This window comes from Perognathus longimembris, chromosome 9 (genome assembly GCF_023159225.1).
Source record: "Perognathus longimembris pacificus isolate PPM17 chromosome 9, ASM2315922v1, whole genome shotgun sequence".
Classification (NCBI taxonomy): Eukaryota; Metazoa; Chordata; class Mammalia; order Rodentia; family Heteromyidae; genus Perognathus; species Perognathus longimembris.
In genome coordinates this window covers 17,951,436-17,976,559 of record NC_063169.1, presented here as the reverse complement: position 1 = coordinate 17,976,559, position 25,124 = coordinate 17,951,436, and the positions used below count along the sequence as shown (strand labels likewise).

General features: G+C 38.1%; 1 protein-coding gene and 1 long non-coding RNA gene across 4 annotated transcripts; one reads left to right on the top strand and one right to left on the bottom strand.

Annotated features, from left to right (window-relative positions):
* Nucleotides 1-617: 617 nt before the first annotated feature.
* Ccnc (cyclin C) lies at nucleotides 618-23,978 on the bottom strand. Of its 3 annotated transcripts, none has more exons than XM_048353782.1 (12): nucleotides 23,919-23,978; nucleotides 20,336-20,442; nucleotides 17,380-17,464; nucleotides 16,885-16,954; nucleotides 14,122-14,173; nucleotides 11,843-11,898; nucleotides 10,626-10,661; nucleotides 10,043-10,134; nucleotides 9,236-9,303; nucleotides 5,721-5,800; nucleotides 3,351-3,469; nucleotides 618-1,865 (listed from the first exon to the last, which is right to left on the bottom strand). In XM_048353782.1, exons 4-12 carry the CDS (start codon nucleotides 16,921-16,923, stop codon nucleotides 1,811-1,813), a joined length of 597 nt encoding a protein of 198 aa, XP_048209739.1. In that variant the 5' UTR covers nucleotides 16,924-16,954; nucleotides 17,380-17,464; nucleotides 20,336-20,442; nucleotides 23,919-23,978; the 3' UTR covers nucleotides 618-1,810. The 3 variants fall into 3 exon arrangements, with proteins under 3 accessions (XP_048209739.1, XP_048209737.1, XP_048209738.1); XM_048353780.1 differs by lacking the exon at nucleotides 23,919-23,978 and adding an exon at nucleotides 23,685-23,873; XM_048353781.1 differs by lacking the exons at nucleotides 618-1,865; nucleotides 23,919-23,978 and adding exons at nucleotides 1,890-2,478; nucleotides 23,685-23,875.
* LOC125357108 lies at nucleotides 9,537-18,157 on the top strand. The gene is made up of 3 exons (XR_007212065.1): nucleotides 9,537-9,548; nucleotides 16,190-16,192; nucleotides 17,897-18,157. It is a non-coding gene; the product is annotated as an uncharacterized LOC125357108 (long non-coding RNA).
* Nucleotides 23,979-25,124: the final 1,146 nt, after the last annotated feature.

Here is a 25,124-nt window from a genome sequence, read left to right as displayed (position 1 = left end):
GAGGCATAATGCATTAATAAAAAAATTTTGAAAAAAATACACATAAATTTAAAGAAAAAAATCAGTCGAGATCGTGATAATTACTCTGCTCATCCAATCCAAGTTCAACATTAATTCTTTTCTTACCCTACAATAAGCTTGGGGAAACCATATTGACCATTGGTTCTAGTTTTATACTTTTTACTCTTTTCCAGGTCATCTGATATTCGCCCTAAGGAAGCAGAACTTTAATGTTTATAAACCCATTGGTGTTATCTTCAACTAAGTGTACAAGACTTTTAACTTAACTAAAGAAAGAGTCTCAGGCCAGGCACTAGTGGCTCACACCTATAATCCTAGCTACACCGGAGGCTAAGATCTGAGAATCATGGTTCAAAGCTAGTTGTGGCAGGAAAAGTCCATGAGACTCTTATCTCTAGTTAACCACCAGAAAAATGGAAGTGGAGCTGTGGCTCAAAGTTGTAGAGCACTGATTGGGTCTTGAGCAAAAGAGCTCAGGGACAGTGCCCAATCCCTGAGTTTGAGCCCCATGACTGACAAAAAAAAAAAAAAAAAAAAAAAAAGGCTCAGAAAATAAGAGAAATTCAAAAGGATGAATTGAAGACACTAGTCCAATAGAGTGGAGATCTCACTTTTATTCTTGACGTTTTATACTAGGAAATTAACACTTAATTTAAGAATCCATTTTTCACAACTGATTTATAAAAAAAACCTTAATTGTACATAAATTTCCTATGATCCCAAGTTTTATTTATCACCCTCCTTCAAGTGTGAAGAAAATGATTTACTAAGCTCCACAGACAGCGCAGTCCTACTGATGTCACATTTGGTCTTTAGTCCTACACTCATATGAGAATTAAGAACAGCCAGTATCTAACCGGCCTAAAACCTGATTGTTTTTCTGGTTCAAGATAGCTGAAAAATATCTAACTCCATATGAAGACATAAAAATTAAACTAGGGTGTATATATCTCAGAAAAAGACCCTTTTTATAGTAGATTAAAAATGAACATTTGTATTTCAACCTATATTAATTATTACAGGCTTTCAAAGTGCCTGTTAATTGTGATTAATCGATTAATCCAAATAACCTTATTCGGGATTTAAAAAACTTTTTTTGCTCAGTCAGCATTTCAAAATGGTTACGGAATTAACTTTTAAAATGTCAGAGTATGCTATACATATTGCACTTTTCTACAAGTCTGGGTTAGTATCTTCTGTGGCAAAATATTAAAAGTACTGAATATAAAACATTTTAAAATCAAAAAGTACTTGAATAATTTCCCTGAAATTATCATCATCGTTATCAAAAATCTTCCAGGATTTTTAAAGAGTTGAATCCTTAAGTACAATTTTAAAGTAAAGGGGGGGGGGGGGGGAGAAGGAGGGTAAGGACAGAAACCCTCATGGGATTTTTTTATGTCCTTTTTTGTCTTACTGACCAAAATGGATTTCAAACAAATTAGGCTTCATGATTTCTGCCTTAATAAAAAGCTAAAAAGTTCTATTATCCAAAATCAAGAAATAAGATACTCATTAAAAGCTATTAACTTTGTAATGTCTATGTCTGTCTGTTTGTCTGTAGGTCCCCTTACAGCCCTTCTATACTGTTATAATCAAGAGATTTTAATCAATGATGTACTAGAAGCAAATTGAGTAAAGAACAACTTATTTTCCAAAAATAAAATCACTTCCCAACATGCTTGACAGAAGCAAGCTATTCATTTTCATTTGTGTCCCACTGAAGACATTACTGAAATTGTCCAATGGTTTATTTCCAAGTGCTCCACTAGACTTTCTTCGGAATGTTTTAAGATTGGCTGTAGCTAGAGTTCTGAGTTCCATTTGGACCCTGCTCTCCTTCACTGTTCAAATGGGGAAGAAAGAGATTTTATACCAATTAAAGATTCATTTTCAACACCCTGATACACCTATCTTCTGAAGTTCACTATTCTGTGGTATCATCATTCAACAAAGACATTCCTGATTACAAGACACAAATGGGGCAAAATTAAAATACAAAAAACTAACATTTGGTTTTATGCTTTTATTCTTCTGTAACTTTTTGCCCTAACACACAACAAGCAGTCTAAAAGTTAGTGTCCATTTACACTCAAAAGGTTTAAATTAGTGTATGGGGTTTCATTATTATTACAGGTATCACTCAACATAGAGATTACACCTCTTTTTCTGAACAAATTTCCTGTAAAATTAAATCTTAACATATAAAATTCTATTTCTACTATTTAGGGAAACCAAAAGTGTTCTTCCAAAAAAGCAAACATACAAACAAAACTGATGTCTAATGACATATTAAAATCATATGTAATTACAGCAAATCTTAAATCAGAAAAACACGGTCATTTCCTAAAGCTGAAAGTACCAGTGACTGTGGCAATAGGATTATTGCCTTATCTTCTCCACCATCATCTTGTAGCTCCAGGCCCTGCCACTAGTGGAGAATCACTCAGGGGATTTCTGTAAAAAACGCATCCAAAGGTAGCTGTTTGAATGACTGCCTTGAACAGCTCCTTGTATAAGTCAAGTATCATTTCTTTCCAAACTGTAACATTAATCAGTTGCAATCTACCAGTCTAGCTTAGTGTTATATGTAATCTATCTTTCTGGATGACGAAGATGGGTAGGATTTACTTTCCTTCTGCCTTTAGTCACTACTTCAAATGAATGTGATAGTGAGAGCTGAGACCCACTGAAATAAATGAGATCTTATTTGGACAAGAAAAACTTCTTAGCATAGGAAATTCATGTTTGGCAAACTGTATGTTATGGTGTGCTGTGGGTCACTAAAATGCCAAAATCCTTCATATTATATCAGATCATTTATTAAAATTTTTGAAAACTGTTACTGAAATTTATAAAATAGAGGAATAGGCCAGGGTGTGTGTATGGCACAGAATCAAACTGGTACAGAACTACAGAACTCTTTATCCTTGAAATTCATGAACTTGTTTAACTCAGTTCTGTTTAAGTATATGTACAGTATGTGGCTGTATGTTGAGGAATACCTGTAATAGACCTCCGTTACATTAGGAAATATTGCTAATCAGATGATCAGATTCATTTATTTTAAAAAGTGAGACATTCTCTGATGAAGAGGGTGACTGATCAAGATGCATTGTACACATAAATGGACATGTTAAAATGAAACCCCCTTAAACAAATTAACTGATGCTAATGAAAGAAAAATGACATATTCTCAATCTATCAGTGAATCACTTTAAAAAGTATGCATGAATCATGAAGTTTTGGTAGGGAAAGATATAAAAGAACATAATCTAAGAAACAAAATAAATAATTAAATGAAACCATTAATGAAAAATTTAAAATACCTGTTTGGAGGTGGTTTTGGTTTTGGCATCTTACTAAGAATAGTAGCCATTTCTTTTTTCTCATCAAAATTCTTCCACTGCTCATATAGTTTTAAAATAACCCTGATTATTTCCAGAATCTAGAAGAAAGTATTTGAAAATTTCTTAGTGAAAAAAAAAGCAACATATTTATATTGCTAAAAAGAACAAATCCAGAGTGCCAATCATGGTAAAGGCCTGTAATCCCAACACTCAGGAGTCTGAGATATGAAAATGAAGAATTAAATGGCCAGCTTGGGCTATGTAGCAAGAACCTATCTCAAAGAACAAAACATATAAAAACCCTATATCACATACAAAAATCCTCCTTCAGAGAACAGTACAAAAGGGAAAAGTCTCATCCTTACGGGCTGAGGTTAGATGAGAAATCCTGATAAATGGAAAGCACTATTTTTCAGCACCTTGCTATTTACAGTTCTCTTCCTCACCTGTCATTTTGAGTATATATGCCCTGCCCAGCATTTCTACTTATCAGTTGCTTTCCTTTTATCTGTAGGCACTTTAAAACAAAAATAAAAGCTGGGTGCTGATGGCTGACACCTGTAGTCCTAGCTACTCAGGAGGCTGAGATCTGAGAGTCAAGGTTCAAAGCCAGCTGGTACAGGAAAGTCCATGAGACTCTTATTTCCAATTAACCACCAGAAAACCAGAAGTGGTGCTGTGGCTCAAAGTGATAGAGTGCTAGCCTTGAGCAGAAGAGCTTAGGGAGAACACTCAGTTCAAGCCTCATAACTGACCAACAAAAGAAAAATGAGATAGTAAGAATAAGTATGTTAATCATGAAGGGATATGCCACTATAGGGCATAATCTTCTAATACAGTGTTTCAAACAATATAAGGGGAAGTACTATATACAAAATGTTACTTTGAGTCTCCATTACTCCACACACATGTTAAGACAATCAAACCTGGCAGTTAAGAGCTGGGTATGGTGACACACTCCTATAATCTCAGAACTCAAGAGCCTGAGGTACAACCCACTGCTGGTGGCTTTTGCCTATAATTTTACCTACTCAGGAGGCTGAGATCTGAGGACTGCAGTTAGAAGCCATCCCAGGCAGACAAATCTGAAAGACTGTTTTATTTTTTCACTTAACCAGCAGAAATATTTAGAGGGAAGGTGAGGTTTGGCTTAAAATGGTAAAGCACCAGCTGTGAGTGAAAAAGCCAAGCAAGATCACAAGGCTCAGAATTCAAGCCCTAGTATCAGCCCCCCGCCCCCAAAAAAGAAAAAAAAGACCGGGTTGGGAATGTGGCCTAGTGGCAAGAATGCTTGCCTTGCATACATGAAGCCCTGGGTTCAATTCCTCAGCACTACATATATAGGAATCGGCCAGAAGTGGCGCTGTGGCTCAAGTGGCAGAGTGCTAGTGTCCAAGGCCCAGGACTGGCAAAAAAAGAAGAAAAAGAAAAAAGACTGAGGCAGAAGAACAATGGGATCTGGGTTTGAGGCCTTCCTGGGCTACCTCTAGGAAGACTGTCTAAAAACCACCAAAATCAAAACCAAACCAAAGCAACAACACAAACTGAAAGAAGAAAAACCAACTTGGCAGCTAGGATCTGTTATATTTAGTTCCCAAATTAGCCCTGTCTTTTCTAAAAACGGATTTTATCTTGGATTAATTGTAATGGTTTCAATATTTGAGTAGAAAAAGTAGGAAAAAAAAAGGAACAAGCATTACTTTTCCCAGAAAGTCTGTTATCTAAGTTCACAGTAGCAATTAGTGGTCACTATATAGCTTTACAATAATCCTAGAAGTCTGCTCTACAACCAATCAAATCAAAAAGTTGACCATTATGTTTAATCGTAAACCAACTAACCAAAGAGAACTTTAAATATCAACATCTATTCCTCTCACCAAACACTGTAATTCAGAGCATGCTAGGTAGGCGCGCTACCACTAATCCCACCTCCAACTCTTTTTTGTATACTGTTATTTTGGGGATAGCATCTCATATCCAGTCTGGGGACATATCTAGAATGAGATCAGCTTATTCTGACCTCCTATCCCAGCTGTGATGATAGGTGTGAATGAACATCTCTAGCTTCATTTTGCTGAGATGGGAATCTTGGATTTTTCTGCCCGGGCTGAGCTGGAACCATAATCTTTAAGTTTTCCATACAGCTAAAGGTATGAGGTACATGCCACCACACCTAATTATAGAGCTGAGAAAAGATCTCCGAAACTTTTCGGCCTGGGCTTACAGCCTTAAACTATAATCTCATTCTCAGCCTCCTCTCACATAGCTAGGATTACAGGCACAAGTCACCCATGCCCTACTACAATATGAATTTATAAATGTCCAAGACTATAGAATCTTAAGGAATACCTTCTCCATGTCCACAGAAAGTTCAGCAAACCACTGTCTGGCATCTTTCTGCTGTACAACACAGGCCACATGTAGGCAAGCTGAAAAAAGAGACAGTTGTTCAAGTGTAACTGCATACATTGCCTTAGAACAAGATTCTCCTAAACTCTATATACGTCCTAAACTGTTTTAGTTACATTTAAAACATACCCCTGATCAGCTCATCAATTCATTGTGATAAAGATTTCAAAAATTAATAGACTACATTAAAGATGTTGCTCCTCATTGTGCACTAGTCACGTGTAAATACCTTGAAGAATCCTAAGGGAACACACAAATCCAGTGGGGAGGGTACTATGGGAAACTTATCTCTGAATGGAAGCAAAGAGTAGTCCTGTTGCACACAACTCACTGACAACAAACTAGCTCATCAATACACTTACAAGTTTCATTAATAGCGATTATATTTTGATATTTCAATTAAAAGTAATGTTGCCTCTACTTTTGTTTTTGAGCTTTTACACATTTCCAGCACACAACTAAATATATGACAAATGAGCACACTGGTAAAGAACCAGTGTTGTAATCCAATGTTAGAAAAAACTGTAAAGCATTACATATAATTATACATAAGCTACACTACAGAGATAGTGAAAGAACTTAAGACAATAATCTATACCACAATTTTGCCTACAACAATTTGTACTATTCAACCTGGCTGCCCTGACTCTATCCCAGTTTATGAGAGTCACAGTTCCTGGTCTGGTAACCTGTATGATTTCGCTAAGAAAGACAGTGTAGACAAACAGCCAGCCAAGGGGCTGGAGATGAGGCTTGGTGGCAGATTGCTTGTCTACTCTGTAAGCCCTGTTCCAGGCTCAGAAAGACTTTTGTCTAGGCTGACCCTAGAAAAACAAAACAAAAATCTGTGAGACCTGCATGAAAAATAACTACAGCATAAAGTGCTAGGGTTGTGGATCAAGTGGTAGAGCACATGTTTAGAAGCATGATGTCCTAATTGCAAACCCTAGTACTGCTATTAAAAAATAATCTAAAACTAAAAGCCCTATTTAAATAGCTCATGGTTTCTCAACCATGGCAGTACTGTCATTCTTGCTGAAACTGAGACTTTCATGTGCAGTATAGGGTGCTAGCAGCAGTCCAGCTTCTATCCACTAGATGCCAGTTGTATCCCACTCCAGTGTGAGACCTAAAACCATCTCCAGACAATGCCAAATGTTCCCTAGGGAAAAATTATTCCCCTCCCCCCCAATTGAGTCCCACTAGCCTCACTCAACAAGAACACACTGGCTCTCTGAGCACAGGGATGATGGAGACCATCAGCAAGTTAGAAGACTGCTGTGGTAAGCTGGATGGTAATGAGAAGATGGCTACTACTCTAGAGAAGAGACACAAAAGGTACTAGTAACCAACTAAAATGTAGCTATTCAGAGGTTTAAAGAATCAATCGCTGGTTTTCAACTAAGTTAACTACTTAGTTCTCTTCACCAAGCTAATATGGACATTAAAATTAAGATCATATTTGGAGACAGTTTTAATACGCTCAGTCCTGAGTCTGAGGTTTTGAGATGCCAAGTACAGCTGTGTGAAAAGGTTGATGGATATAAATAACTACTTAGGAACACAGTCTTGATTAACCAAAAGACCAGTTGGTAGAAGTCATGAGCCAAGACTATATTGAAAGGACCAAAAACCACACAGATGGCATTTACAGCAAAGATGTGGCCCATGTCATTATCTCCTCCTTCTTGTGTACACAGATCTTAGCACTTCTACCCAATGGACTCAGATGCCACTTGCGAATCCTTCCAAATCCAATGTTTTACAATAGTTGTCAATGCTACAAAAGCAGAAATATCCTGGGCTGGGGATATAGCCTAGTGGCAAGAGTGCCTGCCTTGGATACACGAGGCCCTAGGTTCGATTCCCCAGCACCACATATACAGAAAACGGCCAGAAGCGGCGCTGTGGCTCAAGTGGCAGAGTGCTAGCCTTGAGCGGGAAGAAGCCAGGGACAGTGCTCAGGCCCTGAGTCCAAGGCCCAGGACTGGCCAAAAAAAAAAAAAAAAAAAAAAAAAGAAATATCCATCTATCTGTCACCCTTGATGTAAGAAGGCAAAAAAAAAAAAAATCAACATTTAAGAAATAAAAAAAGGGGCTGGGAATGTGGCTTAGTGGTAAAGTGCTTACCTACCATGTATGAGCCCTGGGTTCAATTCCTCAGTACTACATAAACAGAAAAAGCCAGAAGTAGTGCTGTGGCTCAAGAGGTAGAGTGCTAGCCTTGGGCAAAAAGAAGCCAGGGACAGCATTCAGGCCCTGAGTCCCAAGCCCCAGGACGGGGGGGGGGGGGGGGGGGGGGGGGGGGAGGGGGGGGAGGGAGGGAGGGAGGGAGGGAGGGAGGGAGGGAGGGAGGGAGGGAGGGAGGGAGGGAGGGAGGGAAGGAAGGAAGGAAGGAAGGAAGGAAGGAAGGAAGGAAGGAAGGAAGGAAGGAAGGAAGGAAGGAAGGAAGGAAGGAAGGAAGGAAAAAGAAAGAAAAGAGAAACCAACAAGAAAGACTGGCCAGGTAAAAGAATAGGAAGGAAATAGGAAGGAATAAGAGGGAAAGTTAAGAGGATAAAGTCTTAGAAATCAACAGAACGAAAGAAAAGGAACAGAAACTAACAAGTGCCCAGAAAATAATAGGCTATTTGGTACTCTATAAGCTATCTTCATGTAACTCTTGAAACAATTCTGTTATTAGGAACTGCTCCCCTCTATTTTAAAATAAGGCAATCAAAGTATCCAAGTCAGAAAGGTTAGGTGATTTTCCCACACTTTAGTTTCCTTTTTTGGCCAGTCCTGGGGCTTGAACTCAGGGTCTGAGCACTGTCCCTGGCTTCTTTTTGCTCAAGGCTAGCACTCTGCCACTTGAGCCAGAGCGCCACTTCTGGCCGCTTTCTGTATATGTGGTGCTGGGGAATTGAACCCAGGGCCTCATGTATACAAGGCAAGCACTCTTGCCACTAGGCCATATCCCCAGACCGATTTTCCCACACTTTAAAGGAAGTAAAGTCTAACAGCAGGATTATCTGACTCCAAAGACTATTTAACTCATTACTGCCTTCCATATATAGTAGAATGGGAGCTAACTTTTCCCTTTGCTAACTTTTTCACATTTGCTTCTTTATTCAATCTCTGAGCACCTAGGTGGGTCCTAGGATTTAAAAAAAACAAAAAACAGGCCTACTTGTAAGACAATATTAACAAACTTATTTTTTTTCCCTTTAAACAAAAATTTTCTATTTAAAAAAAGGCTAAAATTTATATAATTTAAGGGAAGAAATGCCCAAAAAAGGGGGGAGACAATAATCCTGATTTGTAACAGTTTACATTTATATTATTGAAAGTTCACATGCAAGGATTAGTCTATTCACGGTACATAAAAACATAAAGTACAATAGGGCGAAATTTATTTTAGGGTGATCTAAATAGGTTTCTAATAACTTCAATAATAGCACACCATACTTACATACCTAGAGCTATCATGAAAGGAGGATACAGTAGGCAAAGATCTGTTCTGTAGGTATCATTCACTATTCTCCTATAGAAACATAAATCACATATTAATGAAAGCAGAATGACATCATTTTTCTACCAGAGAGGGTTAGATTTCCTATTTTTGTGCCTATTTATTTCTCTTTTCTATTACTGAATACGGAAATAAAGACAAACACACCAAGGTAAAGGATAGATGTGCATGCCAACAGGAAATATATTAAATTTTGAAAACTCTCAGTAAGCTATATAAAATAAGCACATTTTTCTAACTTGTGAAAAATTAGAAGAGTATTTAATACTACCAAAAATATATTTTGAAGACAAATTCACACATAATTTTTGCTTATTTTTATACAATATAAAATTTTAGCAGGTAATAGTCACCAAATACATCATTTAAATGAGTAGCACTAGCATTTATACCATTGTGTCCATTAAAACTGAAGCAGAGTGGCTGGGAATGTGGACTAGTGGTAGAGTTCTAGCCTAGGATGCATGAAGCCCTGGGTTTGATTCCTCAGTACCACATAAACAAAAAAAGCTGGAAGTGGCACTGTGGCTCAAGTGGTAGAGTGCTAGCCTTGAGCACACAGAGGCTGAAGAACAGTGCCAGGCCCTGAGTTCAAGTCCCAGGACTGGCTCTTAAGCAAATCTCTTGTTCAATACAAAGTACATTGGAGGAACTGGTTTAATGGCTTTAAAGACACTGAATTTCACATCTAGTTGTCAGTTTTCCCATCCATGAGCACAGTACACTATTAATAAACTTCTGTTCTAATTACCATGCAAGGGGAAGCAACATGTCTTCTTGGCCCATGTCCTGCACATACTGGAGCAAAGGTCTATAAGGATGATAGACTATCAAGCAACAATCCTAGAAACAGTTTAAAAAAGGTGTATGTGTAAAAGCAGATTTATCACAACACAAAAATGCTATCATTAACCCAATAGCAGTCAGCCAGCATCCATTCATCACCTAGAGACTCCAAGTGTCACATCTATAGTACACTGCAGCAACACATTAGCCTAAAATCCATAACTGCCAACTGGAAGAGCAGAATTCTGCCCAAGACATGTCTACCTTCAAACAACACTGCACACATATAGACTGTGCACATATTTTACTCTGGTTTAATCCCCGACTTGTTTGCTTGTAACTCTTTAATTATGGGTTCTACAGAACAATTTTTTTCCATCCTGAGTAGGATATGCAATTATTTCCCAACTTCAGAAAGTTGATGAAATTACTGGATTACTATAATTTCACCAAATATCACCTGGATGGTTTAAAAATCATTAAATCATTCCTGGCTTATTAAACATAAAAATAAATTTTACTTCATTAAAGGAAAGAAACACACTCACCATTAGTTCTAGTAGATAGAATTCACATTCTAATATCTGTTTAAAAAAAATTATCCACTGTCAACAAGAAGTCTAATTACTAGTCTGTTGAATTTAAAATAACTTATAGGCATATTGGTAAATTATTATGTATTCTCACATTTTTATATCAAGATAATAAACATAATAGCCTATATTACAATGACCATATACAATGAAAATTTTACTATTATATCATTCATATAATTAGAGTTATAGAGTATTTTTTTCTTTTGGTGCTGGGATTAAAGCTGTCACAAAAAGCATATTGTCTTATCACTAAGTGATTCCCCAGCCCCGGTATTCTGTCGTCATTTTTATTTAAAATATCTCATGGGCTGGGTGGGTATGTGGATCAAGAGATAACCTGCACCAAGCAATCATGAGATCCTGAGTTTAAATCCCAAACAAAAGAGAATGAGAAAACAAAAGAGAAAAAAAAACTTCATATTTTTCAATATACTTTCATACAACAAATATAAAATGCAATTATATCTAAATTTAAAATTTTCAATTTAGGTAGAATGGAAAAAGACCTTGCAACATGGAAAAAGGACATACCTAGCAAAATGCCAATAGAAACTCATCTTTAAAATAATGTTAGCTTTTCAAATATGGTTTCATCCTGTTCCATTATAGTAATTCTCAACCCCAGATGCACATTAGTGTCACCTGGAAGCTTTTAGAAAATACTAATGCCAGAGCTTCCAAGTCTAAGAATTAATGTTTTATTGTGGAATATTATTAATAAGCTTTCATGTGACCTTTGAGGGAGTTCACTCCTATAATCCCAGCTACTCAGGAGAATAACAATTCCAGGTCAGGCCAGGCAAAGTTAGTGAGACTACATCTCAACAGAAAGGCTGGGCTTGCACATGTCATCCCTGTCACAGGGGAGGCATGGGTAGGATTGCAGTTAAGTCTGGCCTGGTAAAAACTATGACACTCTACCCAAAAAGTCACTAAAGCAAAAAAGGACTAGGAGCATAGCTCAAGAGCTATTTGCCAAGGTGCTTAATGGGTAGCACAATTGCTATATGCAAAAAATTAATAATACTTACAAGGTATTGTGCTTTAACTTAAAATATTATATATTCTTGAAGTACTTGAAATTTCTAGCAGATTGTTTATTCTACTATTAAATGGAGCTACTTTATATAGTACCTTGACAAGTGATTTATTTTACATAATATACTTACATGATTCATCTTATAAGGGAATTCCTTTGGGAAGGCATATGAAAATCTAGTTTTCACTGCAGAAAAAAAAACTTAGAAAGTGTCAGTGATTTAATTCAAAATTCCTTTATCACAGTAGAGAGTATGAAAGAGCATGGCTGCGAAATTTTCAGTAGGCACTCCTGACAATGCTTAGGAATCTACTGTTTCTTTTAATTATATCTTAAAATTACTTTTAAGTATAGATAATGTAGTACAAAGGAGTTACCATCCAACGAATCAGTTTATGAATGCAATGCATCTTGGTAGATGTCACCCTTTATCTCTGTATCTTTATTTACTACCAAGAGGAGAAAGACAAGGTGGTATATACCATAAGTTGAGGTTCAATTTTACACTTTATATTAAATGGTTCTGTTGTTGTATCAAAACAAATTAAAAGACAAAAAAATCCTGACTTTTTCATCATGAAAATCATACTAGTGCTAGAATGATACTGTTCTGTTCTCCAGTAATTCAGTTTAGAAGGGGCACTGAAGTTGTACCTTTGTTTACAAATGTAATACATAAATGCCACTTTCAAATGCTATATATGCTTGTAAAATAGAAAGGAAGGAGGGACAAAGGGAAAAAAGGATGAGAAGAGAGAGGGAATGGTTTTTCTGTCTCAGAAATTCATCCAATAAACTATATTACATATCTCTTTAGGCTTAGTTTGGCTGTAAGTTTTCTAGACTTTCCTTGTTCTTGATGATTTGCATTTTTTAGTAGTACTGAGCTACTTTACAGGTGACACATACCAGAATAGGTCTGATGTTTTCCCCATGATTCAACTGGGGGTATAGAGTGTGACTAACTTATTACAGGTACCCACTATTAATGTATGTTATCACCACTGCTATTGATCTTGATCACCTGGCTGAGTGAGGCATTGTTTTGTCAAATTTCACCACTATAGTTACTTCTTTTCTCCCTTTCCATAACATATAAAGTAGCAAGAAATTACTAGACACAGTCAATACTTCAGAAGTGGGGATTTATTAGTCCTAGTCAAAAGAGTAGCTACACACATCATTTATCATTTCGAATTCTTTCTTTTGTTGGTTCAGGAGCATGATTTGAACTCAGTACCTGACTATTCTGCTCACTGGCTACTGCTCTACCAATGGAGCCACATCTCCAACCCTCATTTGGAATTCTTTTGCACACATGAAAAACATTGGACTAGATTATTATGTACCTCTCAAAAAAGGATGATGACCTCAAAATATTAAAATCACTCAGCTTGGTTCACAAAACACAGAATGGTCTCTCTTCTGTAGATCACAGAAATAATTTTAAAGGTCTGAATGATCTCTTGTCAGATAATGTCTTTTTGCTTAATCTAAAAAGATAGAGCATGTCATAATATTAGTAACCTGTGTACAGTAGTTCTATAATTATTATTTTATATTACTTCCATTTATGCCCTGATTCATACAGCTAAACTTCATCATTTTAGGTAAAGACCCAAGACCAAGCAACTTGCTCAAGGTTGTAGGGCTGATTAGGAACAAAGCGCAATTATCAAGAAACAGAACTGAGACTGAAAGTTGCTCGGTTACTACATAGCCAGGACATTTTTCTATGTAACATTTTTCAATTTGGAAGTATGAAAATTTACAAGTCTCATCGAATACGTACATTACAGTTGTTAAAAAAAAAAAGTCGAATCTACCCTAAAGAACAGGTAATGGCTAGTTGCAATAATAAATAAAATCAGAAAATGAGTTCTTTCATCCTTATAAAATTAAAAACCATTGAGTCAATGTTTTGAGGCTGATCATTACTACTTATTTTTTAAACTACAAGTACTGCCTTTTGTACTTGCTCTGAAAAACTTAATGTACTGTTTATCAAAATGAGTATCAGGAAGTAGAGATACATCTTAGGGGGTGGGCAAAGGGATGGCACAGAAATGGAGGGAAGAAGGGTGAGCAAATGTAGCCAGGATAGCCAAGGTATATTATGTAAAAACAGGGACAGGAGGGGGATAATGAAGGAAGGGGTGACAATGACCAGGAAGCATTGTGCTCATAACCTGACTCATACAAGTATAAACTTCTTTGTACAACTGCTTAATAATTTTTAAAGTATCGCCTTAGATACAGTTAAGACCTTTTTAAACTTATTTTTGTCACATATGCTAGTAATAAGGGTATTCTTGGGAGATGTAATAAACTCAATCACATGGCATCTGTGTACCATGGAGCTTTCTTTAGATCACATGGTTAAAGCAGAGCATACTTTTTTGCACTTACATACAGAAGTAGCAGCAGCAATCAACCTCGTATTCGAAACCACTCCAAATTCCTAGAGGAAAAAAAAGTAGATGTGATCAGATACATATTACTCCAATAAGCATAAGGTCTATTCCAAAGAGTATTTGCAAACTCTCTTCCAGCTTAGTCTTCACCTTTTAACTTAAGTATGAAATATTTAAATTTCTAAATGCACCATTCCCTAAAATTTTCACATTTACCTGCATGCTGGTGGTTCATGCCTATTTGTAATCAGCGGGATTTGCAGATGGAGGTCAGCACAGGCAAAATAAGTTGATAAGACAACATCTCAATCAGCAGCCAGGTGTCATGGAGTGCACGTATCATCCTAGCTCCAATAGAGGCTGAGACTGGGAGGATTATGGCTCATGTCAGCCCAGACAAAAAAGTTCTTGACACCTCCACTTCAACAGAAAAAAATCGGGTGTAGTGGTTCAGGCCTATCATCTTAGCTAGAACAAATCACAAATAGAATTGCAGCGCAGGCCAGGTGCCGAGCCAAAAGGTCTGGAGGTGTGGCTAAGTGGCAGGCTCCTGCCTAGCAGGTTAAAGCCTTAAGTTCAAACTCCTGTACCAACCCACAAACTAAGACAAAATCTTAAATAATTTCATTATTTAATCTCAATAAAAGGTACCAAGTTACAAACCAATTCGCAACATGGCAATGCCAGTTACTGCTAATAAATCCATATCCAAGACAAAATTTAAATTCTATTCTGAACCATAAGAAGTAGGATAAAGTGTGCTTTCTATCCAATTGAACCTGGACTAATGAACAGATACTTCATGTTATTTAATAAGAATATATCAAATCTCTCTGTAAGATAAACTTTGACATTACTTAGAAGACTATATAAATACCTATTCTTTTTTTGGAAGAGACAAATAAGAATATAGGATAAGGTTTCTAAGATTAGTTGTCCTTTCCTCTTTCAACCTAATAATTACCACTGCCCATCATTGGAATTTATCAAGTGATCTGCTTTACATATGTTATTTTATTTAACTTCACATAAAGCCCATTAAGATTTCTCAAGCCTTCACTTCATTTTAAAAAGGAAAAATAAAAAACTGGTTCCTTATCCAGCAAAAAAAAAAAAAAAATTGTTCATATAACTTCAACCTGTATGCTTTGTAAGGACAATATAAATGTGTATTTATATTTACGTTTCCAACCCTATCAAGTGAAACAATGGAAATCTGAGTTGTATTACTAAACACCATGCGTATACAATTTCCATGCTTTAAAAAACAACAGTGCTACAATCAAACCCAAAAAGATACACTGTCTCCTCCCACCCAATAATTCTTTATCCAGGTCACAGTTCCACTTCTAAATAATTCCTTATCAAAAGAATGTTTGAGCCAGTGCTGGTGGCTCACAACTGTAACCCTATCTACTCAGGAAGCTGAGATCTAAGTATCACAGTTCAAAGTCAGCCTGGGCAGGAAAGTCTGTGAGACTATAATCTCCAGTTAACCATCAGAAAACCGTAAGTGGCACGGGGCTCAAAGTGGTACAGTGCTAGCCTTGAGCAAAAGAGCTCAGAGACAGCACCCGAGCCCTATAATGGACGAAAAGAAAATAACAACAAAAACACCACCTAAAGAGATAAAATAACTGAGCAGAAATTTTCAGCCTCAGCTCCAGGTTTTCTACATCTTTCCCTCCCCAAGTTTTTCTATTCTCTCTATACAAACCTGTTAAAGTCTCTCCCAATCCTTGACTTTCTTTTGGTTTTCTTATGGCTTGTTAGGAAAAGGGACAGGGAAGGAAGATAGTAGGAAGTAAGCATATGAGGGAGGACATTCAACATTCTCAGGTTGTAATAGAGGAGCTGAAGCATTTAATGAATATAATTTGGTGTCAAACAACATCTTAAAGGCAGCAAAGCAAAGTAGTACATGTAATATTAGGAGACTGAACTCCCAGGGTTCAAATACAGGGTGGGGTACTTACTATGTAAAGACTTAGGCAAGTTGTTAATCTCTGTGCCTTAATTTCCTTATTTATAAAATGTGGATAGTACTATGATAAATTCAACAGTTTGTTAACAGGAATCAAGGTGCTTGTAAAAAGACTTAGAAAGCACTTCACAGGCTAGGCGCTGGTGGCTAATGCCTGTAATCCTAGCTACTCAGGAGGCTGAGATTTGAGGATCACAGTTCCAAGCCAGCCCAGGCCAGAAAGTCCATGAGACTCTTATCTCCAATAAATTACTAAAAGAAGCCACTGGCACTGTGGCTCAAGTGACAGAGCACGAGCCTTGAATAAAAGAAGCTTAGGGACAATACCCAGACTCACGAGTTCAAGACCCAGGACAAGTAAAAAAAGAAGAAGCAGAAGAAGCAGAAGCAGAAGAAGCAGAAAAAGAAGAAGAAGAAAAAGAAGAAGGTGGTACTTCATACATAGTTAAGTACCATCATGTTTATAAGTAAATACATAAAATATGTATAAAATGATATATCTTTTGATTTTTAATTTTTCATATTTTATGAAATAATCATCTGTCATTATTCTTAAATAGGCAATGTTAAAATTAGGGAGATTAACCAACACACCCCACACAGCCACACATCCCCCTCACACACACACTTTTGTCAGTCATAGGGCTTGGTCTCAGGGCCTGGGTGCTGTCCGTGAGCTCTTTTGCTCAAGGCTAGCACTATACCACTTTGAGCCACAGCGCCACTTCTTAACTAACATATATTAACTATATTTGATGTAAAACAGAAATATACCTCTACTTTAGATGCCAAAAACACACACGTAGGAGCCATTAATACAGGATCTATACTTTTCAGAGAATACCTGAAATATGACAAAAACAGAGTTAAACATTACAATTCACAAAAATAGCCTGTGGGGGAGGGGACACAATAACTATGGTAAACAAGCAATTCATTTATACTAGTTTGTCAATATTAGAAAAACATTTCAGAAGCTGAGCACACCTGTAATCCTAGCTACTCAGGAGGCTGGGATCTGAGGATCACGATTAAAAGCCAGCCAGGCAGAAGAGCCCCCGTGAGACTCTCCAATTAACCACTAAAAACTGGAAGTGGTGCTGTGGCTCCACGTGGTAGAGTGCTAGCCTTGAGCTGAAGAACTCAGGAACAGTGCCCAGGTCCAGTGTTCAAGCCCCACGACTGACCAAAAAAAAAAAAGAAGAAAGAAAGAAAAAGAAAAACATTTCTAATAGCTATAACATGGTCTCCAAAATAAAATAGCCTTACCTGGCATAGAATCTCTTGAAATAAACAGTAGCAGTAGCAATAACTTGTTGTCTTAATTTAAGATGTTCACCTAATGCTTGGATAACTAAAAGGAAAATAATAACATTTTAAGTATATCATCTGGTATCATGAGAATAATGTTAACTTTAGACAATAACTTCTTCAAGTTTAAAACATGACTATATTCATTTTTAACAAGGGGACACACCTGCTATAAAACTGTAACTCATAGTGATTTAGCAGTAAAATCTGCAAAAATAGTATAGATAAACAGAAAAGAGAAAGTGTCCCAAAACAAGTTATTCTTTTAGTAACAAAGTTGAGTGATAGATAGTCCAGTCCCCTCTATCATCTAAATATTTTAATGATTTTCATATTATCTTTATAGTATAAAGGGGCTGAGAATGTGGCCTAGTGGTAAAGTGCTTGCCTTGTATATATAAAGTCCTGGATTCAATTCCTCAGCACCACATATATAGAAAAAGCCAGAAGTGGTGCTGTGATTCAAGAGGTAGAGTGCTACAGCTAAAGACATAGCCACTAAACTAGAAAGACAGCCAACCATATAGGAAAGGATCTTCACCAGTACAGCAACAGACAAAGGCCTAATATTCGTCATCTACAAAGAATTCAAGAAACGAACCCCCTCCAATCCCAGTAAACCAATTATTAAATGGGCAAAGGAGCTAAAGAGAAACTTCACAGGAGAAGAGATAAAAATGGCAAAGAAACATATGAGGAAATGTTTAACATCCCTGGCAGTAAAGGAAATGCAAATAAAAACAACCCTGAGATACCACCTCACCCCACTCAGAATGGCCTATACTCCGAACTCAGGCAACAACAAATGATGGAGGGGATGCGGGGAAAGAAGAACCCTTCTCCACTGTTGGTGGGGGTGCAAACTAGTACTACCACTCTGGAGAACAGTATGGAGGTTCCTCAAAAAACACTGCATAGGGGGCTGGGGATATAGCCTAGTGGCAAGAGTGCCTGCCTCATATACACGAGGCCCTAGGTTCGATTCCCCAGCACCACATATACAGAAAACGGCCAGAAGCGGCGCTGTGGCTCAAGTGGCAGAGTGCTAGCCTTGAGCGGGAAGAAGCCAGGGACAGTGCTCAGGCCCTGAGTCCAAGGCCCAGGACTGGCAAAAAAAAAAAAAAAAAAAAAAAAAAAAACACTGCATAGGCATACCCTATGACCCAGCCATACCACTCCTAGGCATCTATCCTGAACAACAGGTCTCAGGATACCATAAAGACATCTACACATCCATGTTTATCATTACACAATTCACAACAGTCAAAATATGGAAACAACCCAGATGCCCCACTACAGATGAATGGATCCAAAAATTGTGGTACCTGTACACAATGAAATACTACATAGCAATTAAAAATGATAAAATATTGGTATTCTCAGGGAAATGGTCAGAACTTGAACAAATAATGTTAAGTGAGAGAAGCCTAGAACACAGAGAACAAAGGCTCATGGTCTCCTTGATATATGACTGTTGGGGTTGGGAGGAACAGTAGAGACCAGGTCTGCAAGATAACAAACTTCTTTTCAAAAGGTATTTGCACATGTTTGGGTCAGCGTCTTTACATTTTTTATCTAAAACCAAACAACTACTAAACAAACATAAAAAGGTCTAGGATAGACCTATCAGAGGATCACAATAGCTCAACAGCTATGTACACATGATCATATATGGTAAGGATAAGCAAAAACAACACCAAGAGAAGGACACAGGAGGATTCTATTGTTGTCATTACGTTTAATGTTCTCAGTCAATTTCCTTTGGCGTACCCCACGTGGTTACTGTATATGATTTTGGTGCACTGGATATGGCATATATGCTTACCTGAACTAGGGAAGGGAAAGAAAAATGAGGGAGGGTGTAACAAATATAATAAGAAATGTACCCACTACCTTATTGTATAACTATACCCCCTCTGCATATCACCTTGTCAATAAAATTTAATTTAAAAAAAAAGGTAAAGTGCTCGCCTTGAGCAAAAAAAGAAAGAAAACATTAGATACCCTCCTTAGTATAGCTATAATTTTATGAAGACAAAAATCCATAATGAGCCCTCAAAGACAACAGTTAAGTTTGCAGAAAAGTAACTAAGGTTAGAAAAATCATATGACAAAGTAATCCCATGGCAGACTAGTGGTTTTTGGCCAAATCCCTTTTCCATAATAGGAAAGGTAAAAATGTCAACTACAGGGTCTGGGAATGTGGCCTGGCGGTAGAATAATTGCCTAGCATGCATGAAGCCCTGGGTTCAATTCCTCGGCACCACATAAACAGATAAAGACAGAAGTGGTGCTGTGGCTCAAGTGGTAGAGTGCTAGCCTTAAGTAAAAGCAGCTCAGGGACAGTACCCCCAGTGCCTGAGTTCAATCCCCAGGACTGGCCGAAAAAAAGTCAACTACAGGATGTCAACTTCAAAGAATCACTTATCCTCAGAGTATTTTTTTTTAGTCAACTTTACACTGAGTTGCATTATAAAGGCCCAGTAAGATTAGCTATCACTGTTGAATTATCTCTGATATGTAATTTTTTTTTTTGCCAGTCCTGGACCTTGGACTCAGGGCCTGAGCACTGTCCCTGGCCTCTTCTTGCTCAAGGCTAGCACTCTGCCACTTGAGCCACAGCGCCCCCTCTGGCCATTTTCCATATATGTGGTGCTGGGGAATCGAACCGAGAGCTTCATGTGTAGGAGGCAAGCACTCTTGCCACTAGGCCCAGCCAGATATGTAAAATTTAAAACAGCTTTTAGATTATCCAGTGTTAAAATGATAGATGAGTACACTGTAAAAAAAATACATATATAAATACAAATGTTAAATGCAAATTTTAACATTTACCAAAAGTAACCATATAAGAACACTTGGAAGGTAGCCAATTATATAGCACTTCAACTAACAACAATCAAAAATAGCTTACCATTTGTAAAAAATATTTGTAACTTCCAATACTCTTCTTCTGAGAGAAATTTTAAGTCCTTTTGGCGCTCCTTCAATAGATCTTGTTTATCCAAAATCCATTGCAAACTAAAAGTAAAAATGTAAAGTTTTGTTATAGAAAACCAACAAAGTCAGAGAAAACATCCTAACGCTGAACAAACAGTTCACATACTAAGAAGCACAGGCTTAAGAAGTAACCATAAAAGGCGATATTGGGGATAGACTGGGGGACAGAGTTCAGTGGTAGAGCACTTGCCCACCATGTACAAGATCCTGTCCTGAATTAGACTTTTAGCAGCACCACCAACCCCCACCCCTCCAAAAAAACAAACCAGAAAAACAATTATTTCTCACACTTCCTAAAATGTGGGTTATCAATAAGAATCACCTCACTAATAAAGTAATTGAAAATGATTCCAGTCTAATCTCTCCCCTCTTTTTCACTCATTCTAAGAGTCAGCAAGATACTTCAGAAACAGTAACATCTTAGTATTTTTATTTAGTAGCATGCTTACTCATTCATAGTGATTCATTAAATAATGATAGAATTATTAGGCATCAATTGATGGTACCTAAGATTTGTTTTCAGTTGTTAAGCAATATGGAGCATATTTAATTTCCTTACTTTACAAATTTTAGTCATGTCAAAAGCTACTGAAGACTTTATTACACTCACAGTCCTTCCTAGACAAGGAAGAGATGAGCAAAGATATGAAATCAAATTTAAATGACCTAATAGACACTATTCTGAAATGTAATTTTGTCACTCAGTATATTAAGAAGTATTTTTGACAATGAATTTGTTATTTTGGTATCCTTTTAAACTGCTGCACGACATTTAAGGGTGAATTGTCATTTGGGGCTTGAACTCTGGGCCCCGGCACTGTCTCTGAGTTCTTCAGCGCCACTTGCGGTTTCTGGTGGTTAATTGGAGATAAGAGTCTTTTCTTTGAGTTGCTAATACATTTGGAGTTTATTTTGGTATAGATGTAAGGGTAAGAGTCAGCTAACTGCTTTTACAAATGGGAATCCAAGTGTCACTAAAGCAGATTTGTAATTTCCTATTTTCAATTTATTTTCCCTATTCCTATGTTCTTACAATATTAAAACAAAATATTAAGAAATCAAAATGCAGAAAACATACCCATGCTACTATTCTTCAAAAACTTTCTATTGCAACACACTGCTATCCTTTCAAAATTATTCTTAGATTTGACCTACAGAACCAGCCTACCAAAAAAAGGAAAAAAAAATAGGGGCCATCTTACATACTAAAATCAAATTTCATTTCCTAAAATATGTTCCACCATAGAGTTTTAAGGCTTTCTTCCTATTCATCTTATTAATTTCTTAATTCGATTCTTTAATATGTGATGTCCTATTATCCATTTAAGAGAAAACATTGAGTGACTCCCATCAGTTTATAAAATGTCTTTCCTAATTAATTTTTCTCTACATACTGATCATTTCTCAGGCCTAAAACTTTTAATTTTTCCTGGCTAATTAGAGGTAAGAGTCTGAAGGGCTTTTCTCCCTGGCTTCAACCTACAGGTCTCTGCCTTCTGAGTAGCTAGAATTACTGCCAGGAGCCACTAATACACAGCTAATTTTGCCTTTAAACAAACAAACAAAACACTTCAATCTATCAATTGCACTGACTAACATCAGAAACACATCAAAAGACACCCTCAATTTCTTAATGTTTTAGTATTTCATACTAGGAAAGCATCTTATTTCCACTTCATCTTTTTTCCATTTCAACTTTCCCCAAGTAAAGTTTCCAAAGGATTCCATCTCCCTAAGATCATTTTCTCATAGGAGAAATTCACAATCTTTAGAAAACTGGTTTACAAGTGCAATGTTTCTTTTTTTTTCTCATGCAAAGGGCTAAAAAGTGAATAATAGGAACTGATCCTATCTATATCCTGAAAATTTTAGAACTATCAATGATCAAAAAAATGATTAATATTAAGATAACTTCTTTAACAAGTCTTGCTCATCTTTCAACTATACAATGGAAAGCTCATTGAGTGGTTAACCAGCCCCCATCATACAGCTAACTTCCTGCTTAAACAAAGACATTTACAAATGTTGTTTATTATTCCAGATTATCACTGACAGAAACTAACATTTACTTGTGAAAATGGTGGCAATTTAGAAGATACCCTTATTTTCTCTTTACTTATACACTTCTTTTTAAAATTACATTATCTTTAAGAGGTTGTACCAATCAACAGGTCAGGTTTTTTTTTGTTGTTTTTTTTTTGGGGGGGGGGGCAGTCCTGGAGCTTGGGCTCAGGGCCTGAGCACTGTCCCTGGCTTCCTTTTGCTCAAGGCTAGCACTCTGCCACTTGAGCCACAGCGCCACTTCTGGCCGTTTTCTATGCATGTGGTGCTGGGGAATCGAACCCAGGGCCACATTATACGAGGCAAGCATTCTTGCCACTAGGCCATATTTCCAGCCACCAATAGGTCAGTTTTTAAGTACACTGTATCCTGATGGGTTAAAAACTTTAATCATTCTCCTAGAAAATACGTGTCTTTGTTTTGGCTTTTTGCTGGTCCTAGGGCTTGAACACAAGTCTGGGTACTGTTCCTTAGCTCTTTTGTTCAAGGCTGGCCCTCTACTACTTGAGTTACACCTCCTCTTTCGGCTTCTTGGTGGTGAATTGGAGATGTGAGTCTCACAGACTCAAGCCGCTTTGGAAACAGGGTCCTCAGGTCTCAGCCTCCTTAGTAACTAGGGTTACAGGCGAGTGAGTCAATGAAATATACAATATCTTGAGGGCACGAGACCTATACTTGATCTTAACCTAAAATTCCAGCTAGGCATAAATGAAGCAGTCGGGAAACGATGGGGGAGACACAAGTTAGACACATTGTTTGATTACATTTACTCAATTTAGAAAGCGCGAAAGAAAGGAATGCCCTTTCTCGGATCAAATCCCGGCAAAAGCCATCCATAAGCCTGGACTAAACAGGCAACCACACAGACCTACCCAGTCAGGCTTCCTGCACCAGTCCCCACAGCAGCTCATCTCACAAGCCTGGCTAAGCCTAGAACCCCAAATTAATCTCCTGCCCAGGAGACTTGAGCCCCTCCCTTCCTCTATCCCTCCCCCACCAACTCACCCGCCAAAACCCAGCCGGGGAGAAAAAGTCACCCCTCTTTTCTCGCCCCCCCCATCACATTTCGCTTCCGGTTTTGCCTCAGGACCGGGGGCACAGATCCAGATTCAGGGGAGTCGCAGGCCCCAGCCTCACCGCTGTCCCCTTCCCCATCCTCCATCACGAACCGGCTTCGGATGCAAAACTGGATGATCACTTACTAATGGGAGCTCTGCCAAAAGTTCCCTGCCATGGAGTTCAGCTCTCCCTGATGAGACAGCACCAGCCGACCAAGCGGCCTGCGGAGCGATCATAGACGCGACCGGTCTGCTGACCGCGCTCCGGGATCTGAATTGCTTCGCTTCGCTCCCGGGCTGCGGAAGGAAGAGGAGGGCACCCTGTCCTCCCCTTCCCCGGCAAGCAACGCTCCACTGTGTAAAGCCGTTCCTACTCACGAAAGTTCCGGCCCGCCCTGCAGTAGCCATGGAAGCCGCGGGCGAGGAGGCTGCAGAGAGACGCGCTGCCAAGGAGACCGGAAACTGGCTCTCGCCAGGGCGGGAGGCGCGGCGCGCGGTCTCGCGCACGCTCTCGCGAGACGACGTACCGGCTGGGCCGCGAAGCCTACACAATGCTTCCTTCGCGGAGCGCCTTGTTGCCAGAGAAACGCCCGGATCGGGAGCTCTTATTTCGCCGTCTAGGCTCCCACGGCCGTCCCTCTGTCGTTTCCCGTCCTAAGAGTGGAAAGGAAATAAGCGAAGATGATTTCGGCCTCAAGGATCAAACATCCCCCCAGATCAAGATAATTTTGAATGTTCCTTGTGGCATTGAGCCCAACACGTTCTTCACATCAATTATATATATATGTAATATATAGTATGTATGTACATACTCATATATGCACATAGGTATATGCATATAGATATCTACACACATACGTGTATAGACAGATATATGCATATATTATGTCTATTATGTCTATATTATATGCGTGAATATAATCTTCCAGTAATTCTACAAAGGGTTACAATTCAACAGTCATCAATATAGGGCATCTTGATCGGTCTTTTTACAATTTTTTTTCCAGTTTTTGTTTGTTTTAGATGGTACTGAGGTTTGAACCCAGGTCCATGCACTCACTAGGCAAGCACTCCACCCTTGAGCTATTTCTAGGCCTCTTATTCTCTTTCTAGTCACAAAATCCTTTGCATGCCCAGCTCACACCCTGAGCAGGAATCTTTACATATTCTACCCCAAATTGTTTCCTTCCTCATGATTAATAGTTATTTTACTCTGTGAAATTTCATCTTCATTTCTATTGAATATTGCCTTCATTTGTTTCCTTGCTGGTGTCTCTGTTTTAGCTGTAAATTTATGTATTTGCTTTGAAATTTTAGCCACTAATTTACTTGGGGAAGAGTTTCTGTTTCTGTCTAACACTTCCACTGTGGCCACCTTCTACTTACTCTTAATTGTTTCATAGCTGCCTATCTCTCTGACTCTGGCACAGAGAGTTTTACAGTGATATTTTGTGCTCCTATCTCATGATCTATAGTCAAACTCATCACTGTGGTATTAGTCTGACTGCTTATACACCCTTCTGCCCCCTGAAGCTAGAAGGCTGTTAAACCACAGCCCAGGATGGTGGTCAGCATTAGCTCAGG